This window comes from Symphalangus syndactylus, chromosome 3 (genome assembly GCF_028878055.3).
Source record: "Symphalangus syndactylus isolate Jambi chromosome 3, NHGRI_mSymSyn1-v2.1_pri, whole genome shotgun sequence".
NCBI classification, from domain to species: Eukaryota; Metazoa; Chordata; class Mammalia; order Primates; family Hylobatidae; genus Symphalangus; species Symphalangus syndactylus.
Genome location: NC_072425.2, coordinates 132,211,308 through 132,236,393, shown reverse-complemented (window position 1 = coordinate 132,236,393; position 25,086 = coordinate 132,211,308). Strand labels below are relative to the sequence as shown.

The 25,086-nt window shown below is 38.8% G+C and overlaps 1 protein-coding gene across 7 annotated transcripts in view; it reads left to right on the top strand.

Moving 5' to 3' along the window:
* Positions 1-25,086, top strand: part of CADM1 (cell adhesion molecule 1) — a 333,594-nt gene that overhangs the window by 272,736 nt on the left and 35,772 nt on the right. For 4 of the 7 annotated variants that reach the window (XM_055273222.2, XM_055273223.2, XM_055273220.2 and 1 more), the window contains exons 4-8: positions 3,060-3,197; positions 5,277-5,435; positions 16,569-16,668; positions 19,788-19,960; positions 24,911-24,997. In XM_055273222.2, coding sequence (XP_055129197.1) covers positions 3,060-3,197; positions 5,277-5,435; positions 16,569-16,668; positions 19,788-19,960; positions 24,911-24,997 — 657 coding nt within the window. The remainder of the gene's footprint in view (positions 1-3,059; positions 3,198-5,276; positions 5,436-16,568; positions 16,669-19,787; positions 19,961-24,910; positions 24,998-25,086) is intronic. The other 3 variants (XM_055273224.2, XM_055273226.2, XM_055273225.2) reach the window with 1 other exon arrangement.

Sequence of the window (25,086 nt, the reverse complement as noted above, 5' to 3'; positions counted from 1 at the left end):
GGGCACATGATCCTAGGAACTAGCACTGGTTCAGGAACTCACTCTGAAGAGTTATAGAGTAGAATATATCCGTTGCAATTGTTTGGATAATGCCAAACAACAAATAATCCAGATGAGGACCTAGCTGCCTGTCAGGCTCTCAGCCCCCAAACAAAAGCTGGAGGAGACATTGGTGAATTTTCCTTGATCCTTATCTGTACCTGTCCCTTTTCATTTCCTTACTTTGGACCAGCAGACATTATTGATAATGTGGAAGGAATACACCCTCATCTTTATTAACCAAATGGAGGCAATAAAGACTTTCCACCAAGAAATATCATTGAAGATGAATGGGTAGTGAAGGTTAGGAGAAGCTTGGGGTAAGCAGAGACAAGGGGTTTCCAGGCTCAGCATGAAAACCAAGAGAATAAAGGAAAGGTATCCAGGAACACAGGAAACAACTATCTGAGTATGTGTGAGGCTAATTAGATTCCACTAAGACTCAACAGAGATACATAGAGGAGTCTTTTAACAACTGCTGGACTGTCGCATCAAGAAGATTCCCATGTTTCCACAGAGGGAGCATCAAAGTGTTGCTCCCAAATTTATACAGATAAAGTGGGATCTGATCTGCCCCATTCCCTAGGGATTTCCCAGGTTGCCAGTGGCTTTAGCCATTTGCCCTCTTTGTCACATACTAAGAGAGCCACCTTCCTAAGGTCCTATCCCATCGGTTACATTGCTCCATTACAGTTCTCATTAGGAACCACTGCATATTTCAACATGAAAAATTATTTTCATCACTCCTATTTTTTCGTGGACCTGGAAAGGTTGTTTTTTTTTTTTTTACTTTCATTCCTTCATTTATTGAGAAGACACTCCTATATTTGTTACACCTTAGTTGTTTCCTTTTCATTTTTTCTTATAGCACTCTTTAAGGTCTTATTTTCTTCAGGCTTTTCCTCTGACATTTGATCTAACAATAGCATGTAAAAAAATTCCTATAATACTGCACTCAGAATGGAGTAGTATTTATTAGTCCTAAACATCTAGTCTCTCCGTGTATCCCCTATCAACCATCTAGGTATATGTGATGAAAATCAATAACCTAGCTGACTATCATCTAGCATGTATAAACTATGTGAAAGATACAGCTAGTTGAAGTCATTCCATTTCTTCTGTTAAAGCCTTTCTGTGTCTCATAAAATGCTAGCAGATGTGAAACTCTAAATTAGATGTTAAATTATCTTTTTGTTTACTTTTTCTTAAAATGTAAACTAAGGTAGTTCTTTGCCATGTTTAACTACTCATTTGGGCCGTATCATATTAGCAACACATCCATTTGAGCAAATATGTTGTTTTCCTTGTACACGGGAAACAAAGAAGAGGGATCCTTTGGCTGTACTCATTACACCCCCCACCAGCAACACCACCAAACACTATCTTGCTAAGGAAGTATGTGCAACAAGTCATTTTACTTTTACTTTTCTATCATTCTCTATAGGAATTTTCAATTGCTCCAATTCAGTGTAAAAGTCTTCCTGTGGGCAGAATTTTCACATTGTGGACTAGAACAGTTGGAAATCCCAAATACATGGTTTAATCCCATAATTTATTGAAGCAGTATCAGAGATTTATTATTCAACTTGATCATCAGGATGGCATGTTTATACATATTTAATTTCTTGTTTCTCTTCTGAGTTGAGAAACTTATTAATCATAAGTCTCGGAACTGTCTTTGCTTATTCATGGTGGTCAGGACACATATTCTTGGATTCACTGTACTGAATTCAGTATTCTTACTGATTTTTATTTCAACAGGCTCAGTCCTGAGGTAAGGTTGCATATGAAGTTTTACTGTCAACTCAGTTTCATAAAAGATATATTATCATCATCATCATCATTGTCACCATCACTATCACACTGCACACTCTTGATTTGATAGTCAGTATTTTAACTCCCCAATCCATTATTTTGACCATTTTATCAGTATTTTAACTCCCCAATCCGTTATTTTGACCATTTTATCACATATATGGTTAATATGCTTACAGAAGGGTGGTTTTAATTCTGATATGTAAATCTACTTATAAGCACTTAAGAGTCTCTCTCATCTTTGGTTTCCAAAATCTGGAGCACTGGAATTCAGAATATGGAAAATTGCTGCAAACTAATTGGCATTTCTTATATTACTGCATCTTCATATTCCAAAGGATTTTATTACTACATTATCCATCAGAGGTTATGATTACATCTGGATCTCTATGAATCATTTTAATTACATGAAACTGGTTTGAGACACAATTTTTCTGTGCATTTTATGGTGAGTGATTCTTTTAAGGGACACAAAGATTTTTATCTTTGCCCGTTGACTTTGGAATCTTTCATTTGAAGATTGAAATTCAAGAGTTGAGTTCAAGGAGAAATACTGCTTTTGGGGGTTTCCTGGTAAGGATGATCGTTTCAGTAGTAGGTACTCCTCTTTCTGGTTAATTTTTGAATGACTGGTGACTAATATCTATATTGGTATAATATGCTCAGTGATAAGAGTGAGACATTGGTTATTATTATTATTTTTATTTTTGAGATGGAGTTGCGCTCTTGTTGCCCAGGCTGGAGTGCAACGGTGTGATCTCGACTCACTGTAACCTCCGCCTCCCGGGTTCAAGCGATTCTCCTGCCTCAGCCTCCCAAGTAGCTGGGATTACAGGCATGTGCCACCACGCCCCGCTAATTTTGTATTTTTAATAGAGACGGGGTTTCTCCGTGTTGGTCAGGCTGATCTCAAACTGCTGAACTTGGGTGATCCGCCTGCCTCGGCCTCCCAAAGTTCTGGGATTACAGATGTGAGCCATCGTGCCCAGCCACACTGGTTATTTTATAACATAAATTTAGGATAGAAATTCTAAATTAACTGATTTTGCATAACTCACTTTATTTGATGATTACTTTGTATTTCTTTTTCCCCTCTTGTGATGATTTAAATTCCCATCAGGAATGTCTACTGTTTTTCTCCTTTTTGATAGCAACAATGCAAAAATTTATTCTGTGTTTATAAAGCACGTATGTTTAATTTGTAGTCCCACCACGTAATCTGATGATCGATATCCAGAAAGACACTGCGGTGGAAGGTGAGGAGATTGAAGTCAACTGCACTGCTATGGCCAGCAAGCCAGCCACGACTATCAGGTGGTTCAAAGGGAACACAGAGCTAAAAGGTAAGCTGCAGATTGCCCCACAGTGAAGTAGTTAGTTGATTCCAGCAGGCATGCCTTTGTGAAAATCAAGGACAAATACAAAATATGCCCATGAAACAAAAGTATTCATTTAGATATGGTTTATAATCAATTACTAAATATGTCTGAGGCCAAAGCATAAAAGCATTTTATTGTTCTAATCCATGTCCTCATTCTGCTGTTTGAGGGTTCATGGTGATAGCTGTCGCTCTACTCAGATGCCCAGAAAGAACTAAAACTGTAACTAGAACTCTTTAGGCTAGGAAAAATTTTCATGAGGGCTGTCTCCTGAGCTCGGGCTGTCTCTGTCTGTACCTTCAATTCTAATTGCTTTTACCCTGTCTTTTGCAGAGACCTAGAGGGGATCAGAACCCCACATTTTCAGGGTATACATTTAAAAAAATGTTTAACAGTCTTTCGTATGGTAAATTCCAAGTCATTCTGACATCTATTGCACTATCAACCGTGTTGACTATATGCTTTCCTACAAGAATGGTTGCACTAAGTGGACTAACAATTTCATCTTAATTGTGAATTTACAGGGACCACCTTTATTGTGAAATTTGTGATTCAGTTGCCCAATTCACCAACCTGTTCTTATGCAGTCTGTGATTTTGTGATGACAGTACAAGGCAGCTCCTTTAGCCCCTTTCTGATCACCTTTACCTCTGTACTGGGCCATCCCGGGTTTGGGTCCTGGATCCTGAAATACCTGCCACCTCAGGTGTTTCATCAGATAAAGGAGACAGCCTATACCCTATCTGACCACTTTTTGCCAGTAATCTTAAATTCCACATGTATTTCTGCATTGAGATTCCTTCCTTTTCAAAGTTACCCTGCAGGTAGTACCCTGCACAAAGGTCTTAGGGGCTGAACTCCTCTAATTGTTTGACAGAAATGCTACTGGCATGCTTCAGTTTCCTCTAAAATAGGGATAATCATATTACATACTTTATGGAATTTTTATGAAGATGAAATGAGTGAATAGTTGTAAAGTATTTCACTAATACTCAGGCCAAAGTAAGTGCTGTATATGTGCTTGTTAAATAAATAAAGAGCGTGAGAAAGAAAAGAATCAGCCCTTTTAGAAAGAGGATATAGAAATCTATATCTGGAAGCAGATAAATCTATATATAACAGCTTAAGTTTCAAGAAGCTTGTTCTGTTTTAATCTCTTATTTCCTAGGTATGGTTTTGGAAGGAAGGAGTTTCTCATTTCCTCTCTGCTTTTCTGTCTAAGTGAATTCAGCCATTAAATGTGTACCGATAAGTACAAAACATTAAAAGAAAGTTAATGGTGTGCCATGTTCCTGGGAGTGCTGAGTTCAGGAAGGGACTGCCTTGGCCTATTCATTCCATCCGGAAGCCTCCTCCCTCCTTTTCTGGGTGTTCTTGGACGTGTCTCCCATCTGGCCCCAAGCCCTGTATCTTACTTTGCTCTAGCCCATTGCCACTGCATTTTTGTGGTCTTCCAAAAGTCTCAGAGTTAAACATTTCATTTACAATTTCAATTATGTAAATCCATTTAGTTACTTTCTCTCTTAATTGTTGATGATGGGAGTAGGCAAAGGGGGTTGTTTGTAACTCTACTGCTTGTTGAATTACTTAGGGGATTTGGATAATATCCTAGAATTTCTAAATGGCATGACAGCCTAGTCGATATTTCAAGTTCAGATGGTTATAGGGGTGAAAAACATTTTTCTTTTTCTCCTCCTGAATACCTTGAGCAGCCAGATGTCAAAATGTTTCAACTTTCAGCTGTCTTTTTCTGGGAGGTTTTAAGATAGAAAAGCCATACATAATATATTTCAGTAAAAATAGTGTATGGTATTTGGACTTGAAGTATATCTTAAATACTATGCTGCCAGGTTGAAAAGTCGTAAATTAAGGAAATAAGCATTTTATCAGGTAACTATCTACAAGTTACACTCATCCCAAGTAACCGCCATCATATTTGTTAAAATAGCAATGTTGGGGTTAGAGGACAGAGAGGGGGACATAAAAACAAACTGATGGAAGTTCACCCAACTCTGGTGTCTCGGTACATTTTCTGTTCCCCAGGCAAATCGGAGGTGGAAGAGTGGTCAGACATGTACACTGTGACCAGTCAGCTGATGCTGAAGGTGCACAAGGAGGACGATGGGGTCCCAGTGATCTGCCAGGTGGAGCACCCTGCGGTCACTGGAAACCTGCAGACCCAGCGGTATCTAGAAGTACAGTGTGAGTACCCCGGTATCTTATTCTGAGGGCGTAGAGTTGCAATTACATAGAAACTCTTCAGAAGCCATTTATTCAGTGCATTCATTTTATATAGGATACATAGAATTCTTATTTTTGCTAGAAAAATAAAGGATTATTTTATTGAGATATTGTACTGCCGTATTACAAAGTGCCAATGAGGATTTGAAAATGCTACATTGAACCCAAAGGTAAAACTGAAATGATTTCAATCTGCTCTAACACGTGACTTAATTAATTTCTTTGCGTATAGACTGTCATCATTTCTATGCCAACTGCAAAATCTAGGGTAATTTTCCCCCTTTTTTAATCCCATCATAAGTACTGAAGTTTGTATAGAAGGGATTTTTTTCCCATTCTACATCAGCATTTTGTTTTAAATGGCATGTCCTCCTCTATTTTAGCTTAAATTATAGCAATGAGTTGAAAAGTCGACTCTTTGGGATCATTGCCACAATCTTGATGGCTTCATCAATAAAAGCTAGATCGTAGTGAGTGAGGTTTTCTCCTTACTATGCCCTGTAGACTGAATGTGTTGTCCTCATCTTCTCCTCTGGACCCTTCTGCTTAAGAGGAAAAAGTCTTTTTCTGCACAAAGCCATTCTTATGCCAAGGTTGTGGCTAAGTAGCCAGCTTCTCACTTTGTATTTGGCTTCTGAAAAATCAAGGTGATCTTTGAGTATGCATAGTGAAATGTTACCAGAGTTTGGTTGGGATGGCAGTGATTGGATGTCTGATAAAGGAAAAGCTTTACCCTTTGTGAATCATTGGATTAATTTCCTAGGGCTGCCATAACAAACTGCCACAAACTTGGTAGCTTAAAATAGCAGAAACTTCTTTCCTTACAACTCTGGAGGCCAGAAGTCCAAAATCAAGGTTTTGGCAGGACCACACCCCCTCCCCCCTCCCCCCCAAAGACTCTAGGGATGGATCGGTCATTGACTTTTCCAGCTCTGGGAATCCCAGGAGCTCCTTAACTTGTGGCTTTGCCACTCCATTCTCTGCCTTCATCATCACATGACCTTCCCCTCTCCTCTGTGGGTCTCTCCTCTGTATGTTTTTCTGAGGACACTTGTCATTGGATATAGGGCTCACCCAGATAATCCAGAATGGCCTCATCTTGAGATCCTTAAGCTGATTTCATTTGTAAGGACCTTTTTTCCAAATTCAGCTACAGTCACAGATTCCAAGAGTTAGAACATGGACTTATCTTTGGGAGCCACCATTCAACTCCATACAAGCCCTATTATTTGTCTAAATGATCTGAGCAAAATGGGAAGGCAGGAAAAGTTATAAAAAGTTGCTTCTAAGAAACCATCCCATTCCAACCTTTTCTTAACTCTGTGAGCTTGGCTCATTTTAACATTACATAATGCAGGGTTTCCTCCTTAATTCATTTAATCTACTTCATTACAGAGCTTCATTATGGGCATCATGCTTATAATTTTCATATCACTAAAACTATTGTGATATAATGTCCCTATAATGGGAAAACAGAAATGATCAGATATTATCTAAATTAGCAGATAGTAGGTTTCTTGTGACTTTGTTAATATGTAATTCATTTAAGCAAACTTAATATCCATTAACTTGCCTTGTTGGGGCCCATTAGCTTTAATAATACATTAGCTCCTTTGTACATCCTGAGTAGATATTCACCCAGTTTCCACCCCTAAACTCTTTCAGTATTTTCCCAGAATATCTTTTAAATAGAATATAGTCCCACCCACCTACCAAATTACCCTCACTCCCAAATGCAAAATATTTCAAGTGCTACACCTCCTACTCCTTGGAAAACTTGATAATGATCCTTATAAGCCTTGGTTTCCATAATCTGTAGATTCTAAGACAAGGACTACAGCTCCACATCTGAATCCACTTGACTTCAATCTAAGAAAGTACTGCTAGCCTTTAATTGCAGGAAAGTGACTCTAATGCCCTCCAAAAACAAGGATGCACCAATTGATCATTTTAAACTGTAATATGGCACCTTTTTGCGGGAGACTGTGTTTTTTATCCAAGAAAATCATACAAATATTTTAGCCTTTATTCCACTTTTTGGAATATACGTAAGGAAAAATACTTTTGTATAAAGGAAAGCTAAGATAATTACAATGCATTATATTAACCTGAATGGTACTTTGCATCTGGTTTGATATCTTAAGTAAGGCTCTCTGTGCTCAAGAAAGTTCACTACCCTCCACTCCTAGAGCATTACTGAGAACTTTGCAGAGTCAGCCAGGAATTCCTTTTGTATCTTCTTCAAACACAATTGGAATTCTCTACATCATTTCCTACCAGCTTTACTCTCCTTGAACACTAGCAGCTATGCAGTAACAAAAAGTTTCATTCCTCAAATGCCTGAAGCACTCAGTCACTGGGCCCTGAAGTCTGATCAGTCATTGCCCAGTGCTGTTGATGGCTCAACTCCAGTGCCCCCCACAGCCGTCCTCTCTCTGCAGACAAGTAGCACCATATTTTGATGACCATGAGGAAAGAAGAGACACTCGAATACATGAGATTCCTAGAATAATTTATTCAGTAGCCACTCTGCATGGAGGTTGAATTATTTTGGATGCCTGTGAGGAGTAACATTGCACCTGGATTTTAATGTTGACTCATGCCCTTGAAGTCAGCAGTTCTTAACCTTTTGGGGATCATTGGCCCCTTTAAAAACCCTTTGATAGCTATAGACCTGGAAAAGATGAAGACAATCACATATTCGGCATATTCTACTTACAATCTAAGGAGTCCATTTACCCCTCAGGGTTTTCATAAATTCAGTTATTTGAGGACCACTTTCACAAATTTGCCACGTTCATGCGTCATCTGTATTTCTACCTGATTTAGAATTTTTCTTTAAGTCACTTTATCGCTTTAACCTAACCAGGGCCTATGTAAAAATATCTATTAAATTACACATTTAATTTGTTACATATAGTGTCTAATAAGCTTTAAAATAAATGTACAACTAATTTTTTTCAATGTCCTTTGCCACCTAAAAAGATTTCTTATGTTCTTGGTGAGAAACAATAGATTATCACTAGGAAATACTGATCCCATTCATGGACCTCAGAGTTTACTCCAGGTAAATAAGGCTACCTTGGGGGCAAATCTAATCTGATATCATTACTATTAAATATGCTCACTTGTTTAAGCCTGGCTGATTTTACTCCATGAACGTTTATGGAAACCTCTCTTTATCCCTGTCGAAGATGAATGGATGTTAACCAGGACATGAACAGGGTTAAATGACAGATCATGGATTTGAATTCTACATGAAGCAATTTTTTAAAAATACTATTAAAAAGGAAATAATGAAAACCTGCATTATATGTCATTAAATATTTTACTTTAAATAAGACAGGGAAAAAAGAGAGGAGGGATAAAAAGAAGGGAAGTGTTGCACTTCTGTCCTTAAAATGGAGTGCTACCATACTGCATAGAAGACAAGGCTTGAGCTACGACTTGGAATTGCTTTTGTCTTGTGGATTTAAGTCCTAATTAATTGAACCAGGATTTTGCAGTGTTTGTTTGTTAGGACCCTTATTTGTGATACCAGGAGAAGTTGTTGTGCCCAATTATGTGAAAAATCAGCCAGATGTGTATGCTGTCATACTTTTAATAATCCTTAAGTTTTCGGTGAGTACAGATATTAATTGTGTAGTATGCATTGCAGTGATTAACATCAATGTAATTTATCATCTGGAGATTTCTGAACATAAATAAATGAGTTGTTTTGTTCAGCAAGGTGTTGACCCCTTCAGAATCAGTGAATTAAAGTCCCCCCCCTTTTTTTATTATAAATATGAAAGGCATCACAATCAGCCAAGTGTTCAGTTATTTGATTTTCTGGGGCATTAGCCGCTCTTGTTTGTGACATTTCCCTGTTGGGTGCTCGTTTGCAAGCTCATTAATAAGGTTTTCTCATAGGAACGTTGCTGGGAATGAAGAACATAACAGTAGGTCTCTTAGTTTTCTAGCTTTCATTCTGAGACTCAGCAAGGGTATAGCAGCAGCACACAGTTAAATGTTTAAAACAGAAAATAATTATGCTCCCAAGCTGGAAGAGCTCAAAGCTCTCTTTCCTTAGATGTTACGCAGAGAACAGTTTTGCTTTTTAATGTTCCGAGCTATATGACCCTAAAATCTTTCCGTGCATTTTTTTCTTGCGAATGTCTGTACAGGTGGTGGTGCCCAAATTCACAACATGGTTGATTATAGCAGAGCGTGATACAATTGTAGCACGGTTAGTAGAGCTTCAGATCTGAGGGAATTTACTCTTGTCAAATAAAAGCCTGTTTAAACGGGAACAGTTCACTGTCTGAGCGTTAAGAGAAAACTGTCTAAATAGCATCAAGGTGGCAACACATAGCGACATAAGCTGGGAATTCAAAGAAAAGCTGTGACCCTCAGTATGGAATTCAGATTGCTTTGCGCAAGGGAGGAAAGCCTTCCTCTAGACTGGGGTGAATATGAAGCTCTTGAATTACTGCTATGTGGCTCCTGCTCTCACCCATTATAGCCTTGCTCTTTAAAATGTTAGGCAAAAAATCCTCATTTTGTGAGGGTTTTGTGTTTGTGCATATTTGAAAAAAAGAAAGAAAACTCAGAGATGAGTTTTGAAAGGAAGAATGAAAACAAAGACTGTAGAATTGGGTGTTCGAATGCCATGCCTGCTCTGATTATCATCTGACAGTTAATCGTATACGTGGGCATCATTTTCAAAATGAGTTTTATTGACTGAATGTAGCTAGGTATTTTATAAATCCATAGCCCTGTTCATCCAAGGTCCAGAGAAGGGTGGATTTTTTTTTCTTTCACTCCCTCAACTGGAGGAAAATTGGGCATTGAGGAGATGATCAAAACCTGTTCTTTATCTGTGCCAAAATAAATGTTTCTCTGGTATTGATAGTGCCCTGCAGTGAAGGAGAGAGGAAAACCTGGAAATCAGAAAATCTTTCCTATTTGGAGTGGAGGATAACACTTAGTTTCCAAGAGCAGCTTCTATATCAAATCCTCTCCCTCATCAATTCTGTTTCCAGGTTGTATTCTTCAAAGCATAATAGCTGGCGTTTTCAGATTTGGCCTGTTTCTCTCTGATCTCCAGTCTCTCTCTCTCTCTCTCTTTTTAAATGGAATACACTCTTCCTCCCACTCTCCCTTTTATTTTTTTTTAAAGCAGTCAATTGAGTTTCAGGGAGGTTGTTTTAGTATTTATGATTCCTTATGAGAAATAATCAAGGAATGAACCCCGATTGAAGCTAATTTTTTAACCTATTATTTCTTTGTGGTTAACACAGAGTAGTGTTTGTTCCAAGTTCCTGATATTATAAGGACTATAGATTGTTAGTGATACAGTCTGCAGTACCAAAAGTGTCAAGAGGCTGAGTAACCAGTATTCAAAATACAAAGAGTGAGTGTTGGGCAAATACATCGTGAGCAAGACTGGAATGACCCTTAAGGGAAAAGCCTTTGCCTTTATACCTGCCTTCTGAATGCATACCCTGCAGAAAGAAGCCTGTTTTACTAAGAATCACCTCCTCTCATCTCACTGACCTTAATGTATTTGTCAAAGATGTGTCTGTGTGGCTGTGGACATTGAATACTTACATAGTGAAACCAGTCTTCTAAAGTACATACTTCACGTAATGGTTTTTAACTCAAGGTCAAATTTTGATTCTGTGGAAGGTTAAATAGTTGTGAAGCTGGCATCTAAAAATCTAAAAGGAATGGTCAAACAACATCCTTTCTGATTTCCTGTAAGACACCACTTAGAGACACATCGGAAGTGCTAAATAAATGTGTAGTGAAGTGGAAATATGTAAAGCAGAACACCTGGTCTGAACCTCCGATTTGGGGGGCTGGATTGACCTTCCAAAAGAAAAACACAGTTATATTCTGTGATGAGGACTAACAGGAACTCGTAATCTGATTTTATTTATTTTTTATTCAGTAGTAAAGGTGGAAGGAGAAGTCCATGACCCAATATTTCTTCACTGTCTCATTCACTTATTCCTTCATTCATTCATCCAGCAACTATGTCTTGAATGCTTACTGTGTGCCAGTCCCTGGCACCGTTCTAGTTACCAAGACTTCAAGAAACAGAACAAAACAAAACAAAACAAAAACCCTCTCTTGTTACAGAGGGAACATTCTTGTACAGAAAATCTTGCTATAGGGATTTTCTTGCCCAGTGTTTGCTTACAAATGATGAGAATTGCTTCCAAGACATGGAAGAATATTCTGTGAGTGTGTACCCCCATTTAAAAAACACTGGGAACAAAGCTTTCTGCCACCCCACCATGGGATCAAATTTGATTCTTTTTTGTAAACAGTAATTCTAATACCCACAAACCTACCTGAAAGTCTCAGCAAGAGAAAATTGCTTTCTACTGTGGTATTGGTCTTACGTCAGTCCCACCAGATTTGACTCATCCCACTCACAATAGTTCAGCCCTCTTCAAGAAGCCCAGTTTCAGTACTATGATTCATAACAACAGATGTAACAGCAGGAGGTTCTTCACCTTGCAAACAAACAAAATAAATGGCAGTGAAAATTATTCATGAATGTATTATGACAATAGAAAGCAAATCTTTTGCAAGATGTTCTCTTTAACTCCTCTGAGAGCTCTATGTGACTCCGTTCATTCACCAATCCCAGTCACCTGGCATTGCTAGACATTGCCCTCCTTTGGTTGCAAAGCTGTCCTCCCCCAACAATTTAGACAGGCATTGTAGGGGTTGATTCTTGCTTTGGGCTCAAACAGCTTCTAACACCCACCAAATCTCAGGTTAATCTTTGCATTGTCGTTCTACTCCAAACTCCAATAATCCTCCATGATTGACAAAGACTCTTCAGTCAATGCTTCCTCACTTGAATGCACAGGGGCTGACCCAGACCCACTACCCAGACATTCTGATGTCATCTGTGCTCACGATGCCCTTGAATTCTCCCTGGTAGGACTTGAAACAATTAGCACTTAATCCACAAGCATCAAATCCCCATACTCCCTGGGGTTTCAGAATATTGGGTGAAATCTAAGTAAGAAACATGAAGAAGAGCCTGTGTCCCAAATGCAGTTGCAGAAACAGATTTGCACTCAAGCCCCTGGACCTGGTTGCACTGAGCACATCAAAGAAAATATGACACCTGCATTTCCTAATTTAGAAATTCTCAGGAACAGAGGGAAGGTTGTGGGAACTCCAGGGATAATAGGTCTCCCGCTGGCCTGTCTCCTGCCAGGGTATCAGGATGCCTTTTCCATTGACTCAGCTCTGCTCCTCTCTGCTATCCCAGTCATGAAGAAACTGCAAAGTACCTTTTTCTAAATAAACGAATGCAAAGACCTGATACATTAGCGTTTGGACCTACAGAGGAGACTGTGTCTTTTCATTTACATAGGAAACTGAAATACAGGTTCAGAATCTTGAGTTTCATCTTCTGAAAAGATCACAGAATGTGGTGCAAGGTCAGACTGGCATGAAATCAATTGTAATCTGCCAGCAACCCATTCCAACCTCTTTAAGAGTTTCCTTTTATATATTTTTTCCCTTTATAGAGAGAGCAAAGTACATTTAAAGAAAGTCTCATCAAATCAGAATGTCTTTCTAATATTTTTTTTTTAATTGGTTGCTACTGTAGTGTGACCTAAAGCCTCCTGGTATTTAACCCTCTGTGCAACTTTGACTAATGAACAAATTTTGTCTGCTATAGCAGTCTTGCTAAATGTCTTTTACGGGGTTTAAAAAAATTTACAGTGTATTATGAAAACCTCAGATCCCTCGACCTAATTGATTGGCTGTTGGTGATGCCATGTCTATAACTGTAATGTTCTTTAAGTGTACAGACCTAACTATTTTTCTTATTTTTATATAGCAGTTCCGTTTTATAATGACATTAAGCCATTCTGAGTGATACATTTCTGGGCAGTTATTGCACTTGGGTAGAAAGTATCATCTGGCTTTTGGCCTCGTGCCTTACAACACCAACCGAGGCGTAAAATGATCCCCCAGAAAATGTACTAGGCTTTACCTCATTACTCAAAAATAAATCTTGGAGGCTGGTTCTGTTTCAGAAAAGGTTTGGTGGGTTATAACATTTGATTTATGAACATAATTAAAATATAAATGATGAGCTCTGGGCTAGTCAGTCAGCCATCTGGATTGTTCGGTATTTTGACATATTCATATCGTAATTAGGCTCTTCAATAGAAAATTTTATGTCCCTTAGTTCTAGAGGTGCCAGTGGAATCCCAGGGTTTCTATTCCACCTGTTGAGAATGCTTAAGTTTCTCTTTCAGGACAAAGGAAGGGGAACAGAATTTCTTTTTTAAGTTTCCATCACTCAGGGATAGATCTCGGCACATAGACCTTCTATAATATTTGATTCCTAGACTGGGCGAGAGGATAGCTCATCTGCCTGTGGTCAGATAATATGCCTATAAATACTGCATGTGTCAACAGAGGGGAACATTTTTCTGTATAATGCAAGCAAGACTAATGCTTACCTTTTCAGCCAGCTATTACGGTAACTGTGGCAGCTGTAGACATAAGTAGATAGTAGATGTTTCTCCAGAACTTAAGGAGTAAATTGGGAAAATCAGTTATCAAAACTGAAGGTGTATTTTCTATGATTTAGTAAATGGTTTTTAAAATAAATTTCAGGTATAACAAATCCTTAGCTTGTTCTTCCTAATTTATGTGAATAATTGACAACTGATAAACAGCTCATTAGGAACATAAAAAAGCATTTAACTAAAACTCAGTGGTACTGAAGAAGCAGGGTGGATTAAGTTTTTCAACACTGTCTTTATTATTGATGGAAGTTGAGCATGTAAAATCCTTAGTGCACTGTGCTGAAAAATATGCCCTCTCTGTTTGCTTGTAAATGACATTAAGGAAAAAAGAAGAAAAACAAAATCCTTCCACATATGCCAGCATGCGTTCTGCTTCTTCTTAATTAATGGCTCAAGTCAGCAGTGCACGAAAAATGTAGCCTTTCCGTAGATCAGAGATTAACCTATAAGCAGATGTTACATTTCAGCCCAAATTTTGGGCTTTAAATTTAGCCTCACCCAGAACGGTTCATGGGTAAGAATGATAGAGGTCCCCTAACTAGGAACTCTATATAAAGTGCTGCTGTTTCTGGGTATGAACTATGAGGTAGCAGGTCTTTTGTTTTCTGTGTGTCCAGTGTGATAACCTTTTTCTTTCATTTTTTTGTATCTTTTTTAAAAACTAAACTTCGCTAACTAGTGTGTGTGTGTGTGTGTGTGTGTGTGTGTTACACAGCCAGAAACAATAAACCCACACCTGATGCCCAGCAGTTGTAGTTAGCCTAATATGTGGCCTCTGTCTCTAAAACGGGGTGCCCAGGAGCTCTTGAACCACCCAGTACTGGTTCAAGGTCATCCTGTTTATCCTTTACAAGCATTTCTGCTTTTCTTCGGTGACTACCTTCCCGACCCAGTTATCAGTATCTGGAAACCTCAACACCATTTTGCTCTTAAACATTTTCTTTGCCAACGTGTCTGAGAATAGAACTGTCTAACTTGCAAGGGTCAGCTGGAGCTTCTGGGCTTGTTAACTTTACGTTCTCTGGCAAGAGACTTAGCTTCTCAGAAAGCACTACCAATTCACAGTATGCAGTGCACACTGGTGGGTGAACAAGGGGGCTCTCTTAAAAGGTTTTAAATGTCATGTAATTTTTAGAGACATGAGAGAAAGATTTCTGATAGGAAAGAGACTATAAGAATGCATCTAGAAAGCAGCCATCCCTAGTGAGGACTTCCTTGTGCAGCTTATGTAGCTGTGTACAGGTTGAGATTGGTTGAGCCTTGCCTTAATATTTCTATCTTCTCCCTTATTCCATAGGATGAATGTTAATGAGATAACCACAGCTTGTAAAAGGCCAAGGGGTTGTTGTTTAGGTGGTATGATTGTCTGAGAAAGTAAAACTATGGTAATTGTTTTGACCTTTCAGCCAACCGATGTCTTGCCCTCTCACATTTATTACTCTTGGGTACATTTCCAAAAATGTGCATTTACAGAGCCACAGAATTAAATGAGAAAACTGATTTAGGGATTAATAGCTTGTTAGTTCAGCACAGAAAAAAAAAAATCTCCTAATTCCATTCAGATTTTATTTGTTAATGTATATGTATCTATGTTCATTCCAACTTCTGTAGCTTCCCTCCCTATTCCCTGGACCTTCCATTATTCAGCCCTCATAGCCATATCCCCACGCTGACAAATACAGTTTTAAGTAGCTGGTGGAAATAAGAATACTTGTATCTCCTTCCTAAGTACCTCACTTCATTAGGAAGCTATACCTGGCTTTAATTATGGATTGCCATTGGAAATGCACTTATGAATCAGAAATCTATCCCAACATACACTTACTGGGCTGTCTCTCTCTCTATGATCTTGGATGAGCTACTTCAGTTTGTGGGTACCAGAGTTCCCATCCCTAAAACTAGGCTTATTCTACCACCAATGATGGTTCCTAGGAGAGTAGATCCTGAGTAAATGTCAGTATTTTTTCTTTTTAATGTTTACACTGAGATGTCAAAGAGTTTTCACTGGGAGGGCTCCCAAAATGTCCCAGTTGTTTTTTCTTAAAGTCATTTGAGTGGAATTCAGAAGTTCTGCCTTTCCCATTTGAAAACAAGAACATAGAAGAGGCAAACTTATTAACATGCAGTGTCACAACATATTGTCACATAGTAATATATGATATATGATAAAATGTATCAATTCTGAGCACCACAAATATCTATGGCTTCACCTCAGCATGAAGGCAAATGAGTTTCCTTTAGCTTGAGTGAGTTTGGAGATAAACTTCAGTGTAACAAAATGTATTTCACAGGAAATGTTTGATGTGACGCAGTTGGCTTATGAGTCTCTTATCTATTTGCGGTTCACTCCTTAGAGTTATTAGTCAATTTAATTTGAGCAAATGCCAGGATTACCAACTAATTAGAAGGGTGTTACTGAAGGCATCGGATGGGAGAGAGTAAGTGCTGGTACTGTGGTTTTGAGGCAGTGTGTGAGTCTGATTTTGCCTGATGATATCATTTGCTAAACATTATACTTTGTGTTGTTGTCACACAGATAAGCCTCAAGTGCATATTCAGATGACTTATCCTCTACAAGGCCTAACCCGGGAAGGGGACGCGCTTGAGTTAACATGTGAAGCCATCGGGAAGCCCCAGTAAGTTCTGAAGGCCAAGATTGGCTGAGGGTCATGCGCAGTAAATGTCACAACACAGACATGTGCATTCACCAGTCCTTGGCCTGTCACCTGTCTCCTGCTGCAAAGGGTGGATGGTTTTTCAGGAACTAAAGAATATTCAGTGAGAGGGGAAATAAATATCCATAGTTCTTAATGGTCAGGACTGGGAGAAAAATTAAATGCCCGCTAAGATTGAAATCTCAGCTAATTCTATTTTATTATCATCAACATGATTGTCAGGACTATTTTCTCTCTCACACACAAAAATAATCCTAATAAATTCTTGGTGTCCCTACAATCTAATGATATATCTGCCACCTTTTATGTTAATGTCTAAGTTGCTAGAAAGATGGTTTTAAGACTTACGTTAAGCTGCTATGTTTAGGGCCAGCTGTAGGCAAATGAATTTGCCCTACCTTTAATTTTGCATCTTCTTCCCTCAAAGAAAAGTGTCATTCATACTTGACTCCCAGAAATATTTTTGTTAGTAAGGAAAAGCTCAGGAACTTTTCTTAAGGAGGATATATATGCCACTTCATAAGAGAAAAAGAAGAAACAACTAAGACTCTTATTTTATTGAAAGTATAAAGGAGCCACTTGAGTTGCCCTGTGAAATGATCCAAAGTGAATTAGAGGAACTACATATATCATCACTAATACAACAAAAAAAGCCACACAGTGGTACCACTTTAACTATTATTCAGTTTACTTAGTGGGCAGGGGACACTTCTTTTGTGTTTCTAGTAAAGATTGTTTTTAACTGTTTCTTAGGGGAATAAAACAAGTTGAGGATTCATGAAATGGAATAATAGGTCAATGTTGGGATTAAGGACACTCAAACTTTAGTGATACCCAACAAAAAACAGCATTGAGCTCCCTCTGCTGTCCCCGTAGTATGATTTTTTTTTTCCCTCAAAGAGTTTTGCTAGCCAGCATCATCACAGTTTTCATATAAAGAATTCAGAGCATCTTAACAAAGCTTCCCCAGAAATCTCTGGAAAGAAGCCTCCCTATTTTACCTAAGGAGTGATCTATGACAAGAGACCAGAAAGCCAAAGGGGGCTCTGGCTGCTGTTGGTTCTCTCTTCTCATTTCAGCCCTCCCTATCTTTGTGCTTACCTCTCCATGTGCTGGAATTTCCTTCCCTCTGTGCTAACCATGTGGAGTTTTAAATGACCTTTAGGAGGTGGAAAGTGGTCTTGGTTCAGTTTCACTTTCCCTCTAGTGTTCCCAAGTTATTTGGTTTTGAATGCTTCAAGCTTCAGCAGAGTGATCTTTTTCTCTTTTGAGCACTGCCAAAGATTCAGATCTTTCTTTTTGTAAACAGTTTGAATTATTCCCTAATTAGCAGCTTTCTTCCAAAATAATCTAATGGAGGAAGAAAAAAAATTCTCAGAGGCCTCTTGCCACTTGCAATACCCGTGCTCGGCCACATTAACCACAGTTACAGTCTATGGCTTGCTAACCTATACTTTGTTTTTGTATTTTTCCCCTGAAGAAGGTACTGCGTTCAATTGAATGTGCCACGGGGACAGTAAATTACATGTTTCCTTCAGGACATTTATTCCAGAGAAGGGATTTGTTTGTTCCTTTCAAATAGGAACTAGTATATGGTTGTGTGAGCAAGCTCACATTACTCTACTACTATCCCTTCTAGCATATTACCTATTTATTTTCTCAAGAAATTGAATACAATAAAAATGGTAATTTAACTTGCCATTAAATGTTGTGAATATTCTCAGCCCTTAACCCCTACTGATCGTTTCAGCTGTCAAGCAGCAGGACATTAGGTCTGATTGCCAGGCAGGCCCATTTGCCATTGCCTACAAGGAGGACATATGCAGTACTAATTTTTAAATAATTTACTGGGTTGTGATGACAAACCCATGTGTAATTAAAGAAAAATTGTAACTTCACATCCCATTTGAAAATTGGAATGCTACTTGACAGGGCTAACTTGAGGATCCGTTCGTCATTAAGCATGGGTCTCTTGTCGTGTCACTGCTCCTAGAGGCAGCTGTAGGAACTGGAAGGAAGTCACTTGTGCGCTGGATCTCTGTTGTCCTTCCTTCAAAATGAAAGTTTTCAGGCACAATTCTAACTGGCCTCAACTTTATAGGAGGTTGAGGGAAGCGCCTTGAAGAATGGAAGTTTTCAAAAGATACTTGGTGTGTGTGCATTTTTAGCTTTGGCAAATCTTACGAAATTTGCTTTTTCCTGATGGATACAAATGTGGCGCTTTAAATCACTAAAACAAACTTGTCTCTGATGAGCAAATGCCCTGGGCCCTAAGGGATCCATGTGGAATGCATTCTGTGGTGATTAGCCTGAGAGCCCTACCCACGAGCTTGGGGGACTGCAGGTGCACACACAGGGAAAGTTCTCGCAATATGCAGGCCTTGGAGAGCCAGTAAAGAAGGCAGTTTGCCAAGGAACAGGTAGACATGGTGGACTAGGGCATCAGAGACAGGAGTGGCATTCTGGGTAGGGGGAGGCAGGTTATGGGGAGGGGTTAAAGGGAAGAGGAAATGATTACATCTTTCCAGAATCAAAGGTGGTTTTTCAAACAGAGGCCCAAGAAAAGCACTATTCATATATAAAAGTCCATTCCTTTTGGTGAAACTCAAAATCCATTTAAATATCACAAGAGGCTTCTAAACAAGTCTTGGTGTGTTAGTAACCATCAGATGAATGCATGTATCACTAGCCAAGAACTTGATTTCTTTCCTAATTAATGAGATGTTAACAATGGGTGAGCTCTGTCCTGCCTGAATTGGTGTGAAACCACACTGCAGGGCATAAAAATAGGGCACACTGTTTTATTTGTTGATTTGTCGAAGATGAATTGGAAATAATGAGACTCCTGCTTGTGGTCTGTTCAAAGTTGTTCAACACCTGATCATGTTTAAAAGAAAAACAATTGTATACCAAACAGATTTTTGGAGACTTCACGGTTGTAATTCTGTGAACTTAAAATATCTCCAGTAGATCCTCATTAATTGTGTCACCCTGCATGTGATTCATTTAATGCGTGGGTGAGCACTTTGATGCAATGGGAAATGATAATGTGACTTGTCTTCCTCCCCTTCCCCCTGCAGGCCTGTGATGGTAACTTGGATGAGAGTCGATGATGAAATGCCTCAGCACGCCGTACTGTCTGGGCCCAACCTGTTCATCAATAACCTAAACAAAACAGATAATGGTACATACCGCTGTGAAGCTTCAAACGTAGTGGGGAAAGCTCACTCGGATTATATGCTGTATGTATACGGTACGTGAGAAGATAAAATGCTCTTCTACTAGAGTCAGTCACATGGAGCTGCTACTTGTGATTTACTCCCAAAGCTTTTGGTCAAGTTGAAAATCAAAAACCAGTTGGTTTCCTTCTAGAACTTAAAGAAGCCTGGCCTGAGGTGGACCCTAGTGTCTCCACCTGGGATAGTGACTTTTCTTCTCTCCCTCTAATCGTGGGTGTTTCTACTAGATCACAGTCTTTGGTCGTGCTGAGAAGGAAAGCTGTGTCCTCAGGCACAAGCCATGGAGATTATGTTAGAAGTAATGACTGAAACATTCAACCTTACCAATTAGTGGCTTTTCAGCTCAGAAAGTTTATTCCCAGTGGTATCTTCCTGTGATACCTGGGCTAGCTTTCTCCTGCTTTGATGAGCAGGACTACTCTATTTTCAGCATGAAGCTATTAAATTCCAAAAGAGGTTGTAAGCCAGTAAATACTCAGAACAAATACAAGGTCCTTTGTAGCTACGTGAACCACCTGTAGCTACTGCTTCGGAACAAAAGCTTTTTTAAAAAGTGTGTCTGTTTTGTTAATATCATTTTAAAGGATTATTAAAACATCATGAATTTTATTCTCTAGTCAACAGATATTTATTGAGCATCTACTACATTTCAGGCATCTTAAACTTACTTCCTGTTTATAACTTACTGTTGATTTTGCAAATGGTGAATATTTTCTATTTAGTTGAGATGTGCACCTCCTCTCTAGTTTTATAGTATCAAATTAAGTCTCTTCTGTTCAATTGAAGCCTCATATGCCAAAAGATAGCCATGAACTGACATGACAAAGAATGAGTAACCAGAGGCATAGGCATTTCAATGTGTCATAAATATTTGAATATGTGTGTGTGTGAAGGGGGCATTTTTTTCTTCATGTTAGCAGTGTAAATAATCCAAGTATAAGTGTATATGAATAAATGTTTAGATACACATAAATTATACCTATGAAATATCCACACCACAGTGTCTTAGAACCAGGGTACTTTCCTTATGAAGAAAATAGGAGTGGCAGTCTTTTTAATCAAATAGAAGCATGCTTTACACCGTATCTGCATGGATATTAAAATATAATCCTTAGCCTATACCTGAGGTTTTTTTCCTAGCATAATGCAAAATTAAAAGATCACATCTAATCACCTTATTTGTAGACTTCTAAGTATGTTTTATCTTTACGCACTACCAGTGTTGTCTGTGGTTGTATTATGTCTGTTCACACCTAATAACATTAATTCTCCCAGTAGTTAAGGAAATCCACGTGAAGCAAACAGCTTTTCTACGTAGGTGAGAGGGGACACAGCATGGCCCATTTTCAGCTGGCGATTTGCAGAGCCACCTCTTTCCACAGACTGCTTGGTGGGGGTGAAAAGTACATTCCTCCCTTTTTCTGCATGTGCTCTCTTCACAAAAGGGCCTGTGCCTCATGGGAGTCCCCGACATTGCTGTTGCCTGGGTTTACTGGCTTTCAGTCCAGCTCTTTACAAACTGCAGATTATAAAAAGCAGTGACAAATTTCCATTAGTCTGTTATGTGATTCCTTGACTCAGAACACTAAATTATCTGGAAAAACAGTTTTGATTTATTGTACGTACTGCCCCTACATTTCAAGAGAAGAAATATTTTGTGGGTTTGATGGACAGATATATTTGAATAATTTTGGATAGTAGTTTATAGCTAGCATTTATTTAGTGCTCACTTTATTTATACCATGCCCTGTGGTAACGATTTTACATGCATGGTCTCCTTTAATCTCCACAATAACACCAGGAGGCAGGCATTATCATGATCCCATTTTACAGATGATAAACTGAAGCTCAGAAAGGTCATACAGTTTTCCCCAACTTCACCAGCTTTCTAAATGTGTTTTAGAACCAAAATACTTTGGCTCTAAAGTCCACAACAAAGTTTGTCGGTCTTTGTATATTCTCTTTTTCTCACTGCTTTCCAATAGAACAATCCCCTTCAATATGAGATGATCCTTTTAGAATTAACTGTCTGGGCCAGAGTGCATTATTTGAAAGCCAAGAAATATAGGGATCCACCTGTTTAAGGCAGACACAACTACATACACATGTCTCCCTAATCCAAGATGGTACACCTATCCTTGTCTAGGGATTTACTAGATCTGTAATATACTACCTACCTCCCCTAATCAGTCCTAGTAACAATACTTGGGATGACAGATGAGAATGTTAGCCTAAGGTATTACTAGTCTATTAACAAAATACTCTAGCAGTTTGGGAAGGTGTTGAGTAGATTTTCTTTCCAAAGCTGATTTGTTGTATTACTACTATAATTTTGGAAGTATTTTATGAACTAAAAGTTAGCAAGCCCCCATAAAGTTTAACTCTCTGGAAGCAACTTCTACACATGAAGAATCTAGCTGGTTAGTGCCTGAGCCCCAATTGGTTTTGTTCTTTTAGCCTCTACGTGTCAAGCACAGCTCATTAACACCAACTCTGTACTTTCTTAAATAGTGGCCTCACATTGCTCTTATTGCTAGAAATGATCTAAGCACTGAGGTTATTATACCTGTTAAAGGAATCTAATTCTTTCAGGTCACTTTAGCCAGATGTGAAGGACAACAGTTGCCCCAGTCATGATAAAGGTAATTGAAAGTGTGTGATTTGCACAAAATGGGAGGGACTGATGACCTTTCTCCGAAGTCTGTGCCTTCATTAGTCAGGTCCACTCCTTGGTTCATAATCATATTTTCAAATCACCTTCAGATCTACTCGTATTGTGAACATCACACACTTTATGTCAATACTTTTAGAATAGGTGCAGAAATAGGATTATAGGCCGGGCATAGTGGCTCATGCCTGTAATCCCGGCACTTTGGGAGGCCGAGGTGGGCAGATCACAAGGTCAGGAGTTTGAGACCAGCCTGGCCAATATGGTGAAATCCGATCTCTACTAAAAAAAAAAAAATTACAAAAATTAGCCGGGTGTGGTGGCGCATGCCTATAGTCCCAGCTACTCGGGAGGCTAAGGCAGAAGAATTGCTTGAACCTGGGAAGTGGAGATTGCGGTGAGCTGAGATCATGCCACTGCACTCCAGCCTGGGCAACAAAGCAAGACTCCGTCTAAAAAAAAAAAAAAAAAAAAAAAAAAAATAGGATTATAGTATATCAGGGGAACTCTCCCAGGAACAAATGTTCCTTTTCAGTGGTAGATATAGTAATTCAAGCAAAACAGAAAAATCACGTTAACTGACCCTGTGCTGGGCAGCAGGCACCTCTCTGGATATAGTTTAGTTGTGTAGTGGAGGGAGCGGGACGTCTTTAGTGCTGGGCTCAGGGGTCAGTGCACTTGGTTCATTTATATCTGCACTGGCACCTGCAGCAGGTGTGTAGGTGCATCCAAATGAGTTTCCAGGTCACAAAATGCTTCCCCACCTGTGGCCTCCATAAAAAGTGTGAAGGAGCAAGACTGAACATATGGCCTGAATCACTGCATTTCTCATTCTGCCTTTCTTTTAAAAAGGTAGTTTAAAATCACTAACTTAACCATTTTTACTTCTTGGAGGAGAATGAGATTTTTTTTAAACGACATCGTTTTTTGGACTCATGTGAGGCTGCTTTAAATGAAAGTGTAAACTGCTTGCATCCCCAACTTAAAGGAAGGGAGCCTCCCATCGAACAGAACAGTTGATTCTTCTCTGTTAATTTCATCCAAGTGTGTTTGTGTGAGAGAAGCAATTTGTGAGGAAAATTAAAACTTCAGATTGTTGATCGATGGTAGGAATCATTTTAAGTAGACTTTGCAATCAAGCACCAAAATAATATTTTTATAAACTTTTGGGAAGTTGCACCAAGCCCAATAAAGGTGCAGTATATAATTAAAGTTTTGATGTATTAATTAGACAATCTGAGAGCTCACTTGAAGATAAAAGGACACCAGATGTGTCAGGGAGAAAAAGTTGATGTGCTTTAGATAAAATTTAAAATCAAAAGCTTTCAAATCATCTTATGCTCTATTATAGCAGAATGATTGCTTAGTTCAAAGTCTTGCTGACAATTTAACACATTCAGTTTGATCATTTGGGCTTAGATTTTTTTTTTCTCTTTCATATTTGCCCTTCCCTTGTCTCCAAATAATTTTTGAGATGATAGAAGAATATACAGTATATCAAATATCCGACAGAGGGTTCCCTATCAGGTTCCTGGCTTTGAAGGTCGAGTCTCATTTATATTTAGTTCTCTTGTTTACAAGATGGAAAACGTTCTTTCAGTTTTATCACTGTAGTCTACTTAGGTCAAGCTTTTAATATGAGCAAAGGCAACTTATTAATATTTATAAGTTGTAAAATTTATTGACTTTTAAAAAATAAAATCTCAGTAAAATCTCACATGCCTGGAACTTGATATTTAGTGGTGACATTCTCTCTTCTTTGTATTTATTATGAGTATAGAAGTAGTTTTACTTCCTGCTGGGTTGTATTGATGGAGAATAATGAAGTTAACAGTCACAGAGAGCAAGTGTGCAGGGGCACACTCATCCTTGGCTGATATGAGCCCCCTAATAGAGCAGCGCCACCTCCTCCTCCTCCTTCCTCCCATCTGTAAAAGCTGAAACGAAATGACAACCATTGTACCCTCTTGGTACTGAGTTGATTTAACCTCACCTTTGAAATCTGGTAGGGAAGAGGGGTATCGTATGTTTTGATTTTTCCTCCCCTCTCTTCACATCTCCTCATCCCTAATTCACTTCATTAATGAAAATTCTCTTTTCTTCTTTTCTCAGCTCTTCCAACTCAGGCTTTGGGATATAATTACAAGACATAAATCTTTCAGGGAAAGAACTTTTGATTTTAAAGGGGGAAGCCATCAGACAAACATCTCAATGTCCTCATGCCTTTGCTTTGTCATTACTGGTCATTGTTGTGTTCAGCATTGTGGGTTTGATTTTCCTTTTTTTTTCTATCCAGATCCCCCCACAACTATCCCTCCTCCCACAACAACCACCACCACCACCACCACCACCACCACCACCACCATCCTTACCATCATCACAGGTATGGTACCTTCATTACCATTGAAAATGTCCTGAATGTATATTGTCTTTCTGGTATGTATAAAAAGAAGCCGAAAAGTTCCCTTTAAA